This window comes from Ictalurus furcatus, chromosome 13 (genome assembly GCF_023375685.1).
Source record: "Ictalurus furcatus strain D&B chromosome 13, Billie_1.0, whole genome shotgun sequence".
Taxonomy (NCBI): Eukaryota; Metazoa; Chordata; class Actinopteri; order Siluriformes; family Ictaluridae; genus Ictalurus; species Ictalurus furcatus.
In genome coordinates this window covers 26,406,339-26,417,908 of record NC_071267.1, presented here as the reverse complement: position 1 = coordinate 26,417,908, position 11,570 = coordinate 26,406,339, and the positions used below count along the sequence as shown (strand labels likewise).

The following is an 11,570-nucleotide window of genomic DNA, read 5'->3' as shown; positions in this document are numbered from 1 at the left end:
TGTACTGCTATGTGTTGCACCAGTGGTCCTGGAGAAATGGCATTTCTTTCCTACAAATATAGAGGAATAACAATAAAACCCCACCGGACCTGATGTGTTTTTAATATTGTCTATCTCGCAAGTAATAGTATATATCTCGCAATAGTATATATTAATAGTATATAGATATTACTCCCTGCGAGTAATAGTATATATCTCCCTGTAATAGTTTGCCATAAAATAATGCTTTATTTCTTTTTTTTTTTTTAAATAAAGAGAAAATTATTCCAAACGTGACACTTAAGTACTAGTCTCTGATGCAAAGATTTGTACATGAGCAGGAATGTAGCACAACATGGAGCTGAAAGCAGCGGTCTGTTTATTTCAATGTGAAAGTGCAATAAAAATATGTTCTCCCTAAAACCAATGAATAATCGTGATCTCAATATTGATCAAAAATAATCGTGATGATCATTTTGGCCATAATCGTGCAGCTCTACTTATGTTACTACAAATTGATTTAAATAAATAAATAAATAACAACTCTTATCAAGTACAAACAAGCTCACATATCTTTTCAAAACTTGTAAACAAATTACACATCTTTATAGTTTTCATGGCTTTTTATTTGAAGATAAAAGATTACAAACTCTGTAATTGTACTGTAAACAAATTTAGCCGTTATTATTGTAAGATTGATCATATTTGCATGTGTGTACATACAGTATCTTAAAGAGTTTTTAGGTCGTCTACTGTTGCCATGACATCATCATCTTGCCCTGCAGAGACTTGAACTGCCGCTTGGCGTTTCTTATTGTCGCAAAGCGTCAAACGCGGTGTCGTGAAGCGCGCCGCCCCAGCGAAGATGGCGGCCGAGCTGCATCCGCGCAGCGGAAAACTCATCGGACTGTCCAACTCGAACCGCACGGCGCAGCGAAATCAGCCAGTTCAGGAGTTTAATCACGGGCTGGTGCTCAGCCGGGAGCCGCTGCGGGACCGCGATGTCTTCACGGTTCGGATCGACAAGAAGGTAAACAAGTCCGCCTGCCTCATCAGGCTAAGGTAGTAGCTGCCGTCGGTTTGTCTGCAGTGCCGGGCTGAATCCCAAACCCTTCCCTGCTCACTACAGAAGTGCACTACTCAGAGAGGAGTGTCCGGTTCCCTATGACGTTTTGGGGATTTCCTTTATCTAATAGCCACTAAACTAACTCCTGAGCTGAATCAGAGCTCTGAGCCGCGAAAACACCCTTGCTGTAGTGTAATACTAACACCCTACATAGTGCACTACCTGTCTTTTTAGGATGCTGCCCTTGGTTTCGCCGGGATCTCACCCTGACACCTTAATAACAGCTCAGAGTGAGGGAAATGTTGTTTTTATTTGACTGTCACACAGTTAAACCGTGTCTGTGTGATCTGTCGGTGTGTTAGTAATGCTAATTCATTACATTTGTAGACATTCCATGATGTAGTCTAGGTACAACTGATAGCTTAGCTTAAGACCGTATTTTTTCAACCCACCTATTTTTAATATGAAACCTCGCCCCTTTGCACGACGATTGGTGCGGTCATGCATCGGTTTCTGATCTTTTATTGCCGAGAAGGCAACTGTCCAATCCTGATACAGGGGGCGGGAGTAGTCGAAAACAGGTAGGGGGAAAAAAAACAAGCTGTAGTTAGCTAGGCTCAATAGGTATCATTGGCAGAGATGCGTTAGCATTAGCCAGTAAAGAACCTTTATTAGGATTATAAGATTATAAAAAACATTTTAGACAAGTGAAGAAATGATGCAGCTCAAACCAAACAGCATTAACGTTATAAAACCAACTTAACGCTTATAAATATTTGTAAACTATGTGCTAATGTCTTAGCAATATTTAATTAAAGCTAGTTCTCTGGCTGACAGCCGGTTTGTTTTGCTAACTAAACAGTCAAAAATTTCGGTTATTAAAATAAAAATATAATTCATAACGTTTTAATAAACAGTTTAAGCCGACGCGATGCCACAATATGATGTTTTTAGCTACGTTGCTAATTTAAACTAAAAGCAATTAAAGTTACTGTTTGCTGTTAATAAGCTTGAACGATATTTCATGAAAGAATATCATCGATACCTAAAGATATCGCGGTATATGATATATCACAGTATGGAGGTATATTTACTTAAAAAAAAAAAAAGATTTTAACATTCGATCAGTTATCCGCTGCAGTAAATTGCTCAGCCGTAGTTTGGACTTCAAGCAATGATGATGCAGAGGTACACGGAACAAAAAAATTTATTTAGCCGTGGCATTTATGATTTTTTCGCCCATTGCTATGGTGGTAAACTATGTGTTTCTGCTTCTTTTTTTTTTTTTTAACTATAACAGACCGAACACCAGTCGAAAACAAGTGGGTGGGGCTGTTGGGATCTGATTTAAAAAAAAAAAAAAAAAGGGATGAAAAATTTTGGACTTTTTTCAGTGAGTCAGATCATTTGATTCAGCTCACCAGTCAGTCGACTCCCAAAAGAATCGTTTAATTCTAATTGAATGTAAGGCACATTTACTGGTATGTGAGCGGATGTGGAGTAAAGCAGGGCCATGGGGAAGGAAAATCAGCTGATTATCTGCCGTCCTGGTGTCACGTGTTTCCACTAATGATGAGAATTCTGGATCTTTCAGTGAGTCGATTCGTTTCGGCTCCCAAACGATTCGCTGCCATTTTGTTCTAAACTGCACTGGGGTGTTTTTTTTTTTTTTGCGACGTTTTGACCGGGCATGCTTCAGCGTCATGTTCCATCTAAATACTTGCGTGGTTGAAGAGGACACTCATGCGTGAAAATTTATTTAATTTAATTAAATTTTATTTTTAATAACCGAAAGCTGCATCAGACCTCACCGTGACCCTGATCAGGATAGAGTGCCTTCTGAAGGGGAATGAAATCACAATAAACGAACAGCTCAGATGCTGAAACGAGGTTTCCATGGAAGCATTTGTGTACAGAAAAAAATAAAAAAAACTGGCTCATACTGTATACGTGAGTCGACTCGCCATAAAGAGCCGAATCGTTCACAAACGACTCATCCTCTTTCTTCATACATGGTTTACTCAGTTAGTGCTTAAGACTGTTGATTGATTTGGCATTATAAGCCCTTATTCCACCTAAACAAACGAGTAATAGCACTGTCCAAATACAAAACGTGTTTTACGTATGAAATCCTAACTCTGCTCAAGATAATAATTTATTATTTATGATAAAAGGCGAGAGCTAAATCCTCAGTCAGCCTGACTCCAAAACGCTTATGAGTCGCTCTGCATAAGTGAGTCTGCTAAACGTAATAAAAATAAGCGGTTTAAACTCGACAGTAGATTTCACGCAGTAATGCGTGAAAATAATATGATTTGAAGTCGTTCGAGTCTAGGTTTACGTTAGTTAGTCTTCTTATGCGTAAATGTACTTGTACTCAGAAGCACGAGTAGGTTGACAAACCTGTCTAAGTCATCTACCTGAGTTGAAGTTGTACACGTCTCCTGTGACCTCAGGTGAACTCGTGGAGCGGCTCCATAGAGATCGGCGTAACGGCACTGGACCCGGCTGCTCTCGACTTCCCCAGCAGCGCGACAGGGCTGAAGGGCGGCTCGTGGATCGTGTCCGGCTGCTCGGTGCTGAAGGACGGCCGCTCGGTCCTGGAGGAGTATGGGCGTGACCTGGACCAGCTGGGCGAGGGCGACCGCGTCGGGATCCAGCGGAACGGCCGGGGCGAGCTGCACCTGTGGGTCAACGGGCAGGACTGCGGTCCGGCAGCCAGCGGCCTGCCCTCGCGCCTGTGGGCCGTAGTGGACCTCTACGGCAAGTGCACTCAGGTCACTGTGGTCAGCTGCGAGCCTCCGCCGGATACAGAGAGCGAAGATCGGGAGGAATTACAGGAGGGAGAGGTGGACAGGGCGGCGTCTACGTCTGCGTCTTCGTCTGCCACGACGTCTCCGGCTGCTCTCGTTCCAGATCATGAGGACAGAACAGGGGGAGTGGCGTTACCCGCGGTTCCTGCCATAGCTGCGGTGATGAACGGCTCGGCTGAGGACGGTACTCACGGATAACATTTTTTTTTTAAAATGACCGAAATGATGTCGAATCATGCTTTTTCATTTATTTTTTAAACATATAACACGTTCTCTCCGATTTTATTTTTTTCCCCAGCGCCCGAAGTTACACGAGGACACGGACACGGCCGACCTGACAAATTCCCAAATAACTTCGATCCAGACACTGGTACGTATTCTTAAATCGGCTTTTAACATCAATCAGAATTCTGATCTGAGCGTTCTCACTCACGTCGCCCAGCCACTTTCTGACGCGCTAACACTTGCTTGTCACGTGCGCCTCCAGTCCTCACGGAGCACCAGCTATTCGACGTGTTTAACAACGCCATCGTGTCGCTGTACCGTTCAGAAGACGAGGGCGGAGAGGATTCGGGTTTAGGAGGAGCAGGCGGTTCAGGAGGAAGTTCAGACTCCTCCAGAGGAGGAACAGGGAGCTGTAACGGGTCCCGAGGAGGAAATGAGAACTGGGTCGGAGGTCGAGCGGAGGGCGGGAGCGGAAACAATAACAGCCCGTCAGGGAACGGAGTTGGAGGAGGAGGAGGAGGAGGAGGAGGAGGAGGAGGAAATGGGGCGGGGACGGCGGTAAGCAACAGTGGGATGACCACCAACGACGCGCTGCTGTTCCATGAGAAGTGTGGCACGCTGATTAAACTGAGCAACAACAACAAGACGGCCGAGAGGAGGAGACCGCTGGACGAGTTCAACAACGGTGTGGTCATGACCAACCGCCCACTCAGGCACAACGAGATGTTTGAGGTGTGTCTGTTTAATAATGTTATAACCTAGTAATGCAACTAACATGTATCGTTAAAGGATAACTATTTTCAACTACGTTTTATAAAAATGCATGATTTAAAATACTTATTATTATTATTATAGGTAAATTATTAGCTAAATATTATAAAATATAATATTTTTGTTTGGTCGTTGACAAAACTAAACAAGCATTTGAAATAGACATTGTGGTAAAAATCCAGCTTTTAGTCTTAAATCATGTCTCGTTGCATATTTCTTTTGTCCTTGTCGATAAATTTCCCGACGTGTCTCAAGATGAAAGTGTGCACAAAGATAAAACGGACCGCTGGTTATTTTTTGCTAGATACGCATCGATAAACTGGTGGATAAATGGTCCGGATCCATCGAGATCGGAGTGACGACGCACAACCCGAACAATCTGGACTACCCTGCAACGATGACCAACTTACGCTCAGGTCTGTTCGTACAGTAACGACGGATGGGGGTGGGTGGGTGGGTGGGTGATAAAGGGGCGCTCGTAGACTCTCACTGGTCTCGTTTGGAGATGTTTTCGTGATACCCGCGTTCATCCGTGTTGTCAGGTACCATCATGATGAGCGGCTGTGGGATTTTGACCAACGGCAAGGGCACACGTAGGGAGTACTGTGAATTCAGCCTGGACGAGCTCCAGGTAACGTTTCTCCTGGCTCTTCTACACACACACACATCCTACGATGTCTCTTAATTGTGTGATGATTGTTGTTGTTTGTCTGTAGGAAGGGGATCATATCGGGCTGATGAGGAAAGCCAGCGGTGCTTTACACTTCTACATTAATGGCATAGATCAAGGTGAGCGAACCTCCCTTCTTTATATATATATATCTCAATCTGGAAGACACTTTTATTTTGAGTTACTCCGGAGTGAGGCAGAATTCACTCTGAAGAACAGAGCTGTTAAGTGTCTGTAGTGGTATGTATATATTTTTATATATATTGATCAGCCAGAACATTAAAACCACTGACAGGTGACGTGAATAACATTGATTATCTTGTTAATTAAAGAGTGTGTGTGTGTGTGTGTGTGTGTGTGTGTGTGTGTGATATTTTCAGGCGTAGCAGCTAACCAGACCCCGGGTGTGGTGTACGGTGTAGTGGACCTCTACGGCATGGCGGTAAAAGTCACCATCGTCCACAATCACAACCACAGTGACCGTTTACGCCGCAACAACGCCATCATGAGAGCGCTGTCGCCCGACGTGGGCCGACCCCGACCCGCCCTCTCGCTCACCCCCGACCCCGAAGCCCCGGACCGGCTACTCTTCCACCCCAACTGCGGGCAGAAAGCAGCCATCGTCGGTGACGGCAGGACGGCGCTGCGACCTCAGTGAGGAAACGTTTTTGTTTTTAAACACACCGCGCTTAATAAAAACGCAACGTCTAACTAATCGTTTCCTCTCCGATCTGATACGGCGCAGCGCGACAGACGACTTCAATCACGGAGTCGTGCTCAGCAATCGCCCGCTGCACTCCAACGAAGTGTTCCAGGTGCGCATCGACAAGATGGTGGACAAGTGGGCGGGGTCTATAGAGATCGGCGTCACGACACATAACCCCGCCTACCTGCAGCTACCGTCCACCATGACCAACCTGCGTTCAGGTATGCTTTTTTTTTTTTACACTGAATGAGCTTTCACTGGATAGCTGAGTTGTGTTTGTGGTATCTAATTATGTTTTTTTATGTTTTATGTAGAAACATCACGTATCGCCCCGTCCGTATCTGTTTCTCCTCACCACCTCTTCTCTCTCACAGGGACGTGGATGATGACGGGGAACGGAGTGATGCACAACGGAACCACCATACTAGACGAGTACGGACACAACCTGGACCGACTAAAAGTACGCTTTCACTTACAAAAGGGTTTTATTTTATCCCAATACGTACGTGTGTGTGCTGGAGTAAGTTAGTAAATAATCACATTATTATTATTATTATTATTATTATTATTATTATTATTATTACTGTTTGTGCGTTGTGTGTACCAGGCTGGAGACACTGTCGGCGTGGTGCGGAAGGAGGACGGAAGCCTGCACTTCTTCGTCAACGGAGTTCCTCAGGGCCCGGCAGCCTGGAACGTGCCGCCCAGCGTTTACGCCGTAGTGGACCTGTACGGTCAGGCGGCTCAGGCGACCATCATGGACGACATGGGTGAGAGAGGAATGCGAGAGAAGATAACAGTTGATATACGTTTAGCAGTAGCATGTTATTTAAGAATAAACGTCTTTCTCTCTCTCTCTCTCTCTCTCTCTCTCTCTCTCTCGTCCAGCCGATCTCCCTCCTCTCCCGGACGACAGCTCCGAGGGTCCGGTCGCCATGTCGCCCGGCAGCCCGTGTTCTGTCACTGGGGTCAGTGCATCCAGTGACCTCCGCTTCCATCAGCTGCACGGCACCAACGCCGTCATCACCAACGGCGGCCGTACAGCGTTCCGTCAGAACTGCCGCAGCGAGTTCAACGACGCCATCGTCATCTCCAACAGGTGCGTTTTAACCAAGGTGCTGCTGTGATACAGGGGACACCTGCTTTCCACCCCCCCACGTTAAAGCACCGTTCGTTTCATTCGAACGTGAATAAAATTCACCGAAGGGGAAAGGACGCGGGACGTGAAAGATTCGTGAACGAGAGGGCGTGGCTGTGGGGTTTCAATCCGATAAAAGCACAGGGTAGGGTAGAACGGATGGAAATTACGGGTGAGTCAGATCATTTGATTCACCTCAGCAATAAGAGTCGACTCTTTCTTTCAGCTTCCAAACGATTCATTTTTTCCCCTCTCTAAACCAGACGAAGACTTTTTTTTTTTTTTTTTTTTTTTCTTTTCTTTTCAAAATTTTTTTGAAGAAAATGAGAAGTAAATGAAATTTTTCTTCGATTTTAATAAATGATGACCAGGATCAAGCGCTTACTGAAGATGAAGTCGTGCTAACCAACTGCTCAGATGGTAAAAAGTAAATACTATTCCTTATATTTACAACAACAAAAAAAAAGAAGAAGCAGAGCAAACATGAGTCGTGTTTCATTGTTCGTGTTTTGGCGACTCAGAAAACGTGCTGTTTATTATTGATGCTGTTAGCTTTCGAGACATCTGGGGTTTATCGCATCACCTTTCAGACTTCCTCCTCTGGTACAGGACGTTCTGTAGAGAAACCGTGTGTGTGTGTGTGTTAACAGGTGCCTTCGTGACGGTGAGTTGTTTGAGATTGTTATTCAGAAGATGGTGGATCGCTGGTCAGGATCGATAGAGGCAGGTGAGCTGATTTGACGTAACAATACAAGGAACGCTGATGATGTCGTTCTATAAAATACAAAACGACGCCACTTAGTAGGGCGTTACTAAAACTCACACCCTGCTGAGACGTGTCGGTTTTCCCCTTTAATCTAAAGAAATTCAAAGTAAGCTATTTGATCAGGTTAGATTAAAGACATTTGACAGATGTACTTTTTTTTTTTTATTTATTCGATGTGTGAATACTTTCAAATGGGGAAAAAAAAAATGTACATTTTTCTTTGAGTAAAACTATTTATAGCGGATCTAAAAAGTCTACACACCCCTGTTAAAATGGCGGGTTTTTGTGACGATGAAACCAAGATACATCACATCAGAACCTTTTCTACCTTTACTGTAACCCTCTTAATTTAAGTGACCTGGTTGCATAAGTGTGCACACCCCTAAACTATTACTTAGTTGATGCAGCTTTAGATTTGATCACAGCATTCGATCCTTTTTGGGGATCAGTTGGGAGCGTCTTGACTTCACAGCGCTCTTCGGGTCACCTCGCAGATCTTTGATTGGATTTAGCTCTGGGCCGATCCAAAACCTCGAAGTTGTTTCGTTGAAGCCGTTCCTTTGTTGTTTGTTCGGCTCGATGTCATGCTGAAAGGTGAAAGGTGAAAGCCTTGAGATTTAGCACCAAAATTGACAGGTCTTTGGAGTTATTCATTATTCCCTCCACCCTGATTAAAGCCCCAGTTCCATCTGAAGAAAAACAGCTCCAAAGTATGATGCTGCCACCACCGTGCTTCCCCATGAGGATGGTGTTCTTTTGGCTCTTTTGCCAAACATATCTTTTGTTATTATGGCCAAAAAGTTCAGCTTTGGTCTCATCAGACCATAACACATTATTCCACATGCTTTTGTTAGATTGGATGTATTTTTTTTTTATTTATTATTGAATTAATTTTTTGGGTTAAAGGCTTCCATCTTGCCGCCCTACCCCATATCCCAGACATGTGAAGAATTCAGAATCTTGTCATGTATGGAGCAACCAGGACTTGCCAGAAATGACTGCAATTCTATTCAATATAACGTTGCTTTAATCTCCTGATCTTCTCATCAATTTTAGAAGGACGTCCTGTTCTTAGTAGTGTCCCCGTCGTGCCGTATTTTCTCCACTTGTTGGTTATTATCTTTACAGCGATCCATGGTATATCCAATGCCTTGGGAATTTATCTCTAACCGTCTCCTGATTGATATTTCAACAATCAGATTGAAAACCGTACCTGCTTTGTAAGTTCTTTGTGGCCCGTGGATTTTCCGGTTAGATGTCACCAAGACGATGTCGGGAGAATCCTATAGAAACGGCTGGACTTTATTTGGGGTAAATCAGTCACTGTAATTGATAGCAGGTGTACACTAATTAGTAGTGAACATGAGTTTGAATGTGATTGGTCGATTCCGAACACTGCCACATTCCCAATTATAAAAGAGTGTGCACACTGATGCAAGCTGCGTATTGGACGTTTTTTCTTTTTCTCCCCCCCCCCACCATTAAACATTTCCGGGTGTTTGTCACTTGATATTTATATGATGCAGTTTCACACTAAAAGATGAAAAAGGTTCTGAGGTGAAACTTTTTCACCTTTATTATCTAAACGCTACTACACGTGGTCGATGTAGATCTGACGTCGCTTACATTGTGCTTGTTGGTGAAATAAATTTCAAACGTACGAGGTGAATACTTTAATTGTTATGTGTTTTAGGAGTGACTGCGATCAGGCCAGAGGAACTGGAGTTCCCCAACACTATGACTGACATCGATTACGATACCTGGATGCTGAGGTGCGTCGCATTGCTTGATATCAGGACTGGAATGGCGGGCATTTTGTCGGCGTTCATAACTTTGCTGTGTGATTTGGGGCGTGTCTCAATCGGCTTGTTCAGTAATCAGGGCACTGATCAGGGAGTCGGCCATTTTAAAGTTCTGTCTCAATCGCAAAACCCTTCCAGTGGCTTCCTATAAAAATCCCACAGTGCACTGCATCGATGCTCGATGTGTTCCCTTACTGGAAATGATGTCATGGTTTCTGAAGCCTCTCAGATCTTAGAGACAGAGAGAAAAAAAAAATGGCGGACGAACTCTGAGCCAACTTCGTCTGCAAATGTAAGCAGCTTGTTATCGTCGTCGTAGCTCTCGAATGATTACTTACGTTAAGGGCTTTTATGGGAATATAAAGCACGTTGATACAGCTGTATTGCTGTGTTTTCAGAAAGTCATCCAGGAACCGTGTGGTTCCTGTAAAGTTTTGGGAACGTCAGAGCCTATCCGGATACGTATCGTGTTATACGGCTCCTCACGCCTCTCCCCTCTGTGTTCTCTCGCTCTGTTACAGCGGCACGGCGATCATGCAGGACGGGAACACCATGAGGAATAACTACGGCTGTGATCTGGACTCACTGGGGACGGGCTCCAGGATCGGAATGATGCGTTCAGCTTCTGGAGATCTCCACTACTACATAAACGGGGTGGACCAGGGCGTGGCGTGTACCGGATTACCACCAGGTAAAGGGGGAAGGAACTGAATTTACACGCATCAGCTGCAGTGGCTTCTGTTTTCATTTGGTCAAAATGTCCTTCTGTATCTCTCAGTTTGTCTCTCTGTCAGTATCTCTCAGTATTTCTGTCTGTCTCTCTCTGTCAATGTCTCTCTGTCGGTGTCTCTCTCTCACATTCCCTGTCTCTCTCACTCCCTGTCTGTCAGTGTCTCTCTCTGTCGCTCTCTGTCTCTCTCTGTCAGTGTCTCTCTCTGTCTCTCTCTGTCAGTGTCTCTCTCTGTCAGTGTCTCTCTCTCACTCTGTCTCCCTCTGTCAGTATCTCTCTCTCACTCTCTCTCTCTCTCTGTCTCTCTATGTCAGTGTCTCTCTCTCTCTCTCACTCTGCCAGTCTCTCTATCACGCTCTGTCTTACTCTGTCACTGTCTCTACATCTTTCTCTTGGTCTCACTCTCTCTCTATTTTCTGTCTCTCTGTTGCTTCTTGTCTCTCCCTCCGTTGTTGTCTCTCTCTCTCTCTCTTTCCCTCAATCTCTCTCTCTCTTTGTCAATCTGTCTGTGTCTCTCTGTTTCTCTCTCGTCCCCATCACTGTCTCTCTTTCCTCTCCATCCTTCAGTTTCTCTCTATCTTTGGCAGTCTCTCTTTCTCTCTGGTGCTCTCTTTCTCTATCAAAATTCAGTTAAAGTATTTTATTGGCCTGATTGTTTACGTACAATATTGCCAAAGGATCAATATAGGTAAGAAAGGAGGATTTAAAAAATTTATCACTCTGTCTCCCTGTCTGTCTCTCTGTATGTCTTTCTCTGTATCTCTTGGTATCTGTTTGCGTGGCACATATGAACACGAGTATTGCCAAAGTTTAGATACAGACTTTTGAAAACACATTAGAAAAATGATAACATCGATAAATACATTGATTCAACTCTCTCTCTCTCTCTCTCTCTCTCTCTCTC

The 11,570-nt window shown here is 44.3% G+C and overlaps 1 protein-coding gene across 5 annotated transcripts in view; it reads left to right on the top strand.

Annotated features, from left to right (window-relative positions):
* Positions 1 to 716: 716 nt before the first annotated feature.
* Positions 717 to 11,570, top strand: part of neurl4 (neuralized E3 ubiquitin protein ligase 4) — a 20,931-nt gene continuing 10,077 nt past the window's right edge. For 2 of the 5 annotated variants that reach the window (XM_053639287.1, XM_053639284.1), the window contains exons 1-15: positions 719 to 1,009; positions 3,502 to 4,042; positions 4,157 to 4,228; positions 4,346 to 4,815; positions 5,159 to 5,270; positions 5,397 to 5,485; positions 5,571 to 5,643; positions 5,905 to 6,178; positions 6,270 to 6,451; positions 6,605 to 6,690; positions 6,838 to 7,000; positions 7,119 to 7,329; positions 8,019 to 8,095; positions 9,828 to 9,906; positions 10,458 to 10,627. In XM_053639287.1, coding sequence (XP_053495262.1) covers positions 845 to 1,009; positions 3,502 to 4,042; positions 4,157 to 4,228; positions 4,346 to 4,815; positions 5,159 to 5,270; positions 5,397 to 5,485; positions 5,571 to 5,643; positions 5,905 to 6,178; positions 6,270 to 6,451; positions 6,605 to 6,690; positions 6,838 to 7,000; positions 7,119 to 7,329; positions 8,019 to 8,095; positions 9,828 to 9,906; positions 10,458 to 10,627 — 2,764 coding nt within the window. In that variant the 5' untranslated portion in view covers positions 719 to 844. Of the gene's footprint in view, positions 1,010 to 3,501; positions 4,043 to 4,156; positions 4,229 to 4,345; positions 4,816 to 5,158; positions 5,271 to 5,396; positions 5,486 to 5,570; positions 5,644 to 5,904; positions 6,179 to 6,269; positions 6,452 to 6,544; positions 6,691 to 6,837; positions 7,001 to 7,118; positions 7,330 to 8,018; positions 8,096 to 9,827; positions 9,907 to 10,457; positions 10,628 to 11,570 lie in introns of all 5 variants that reach the window. The other 3 variants (XM_053639283.1, XM_053639282.1, XM_053639286.1) reach the window with 3 other exon arrangements.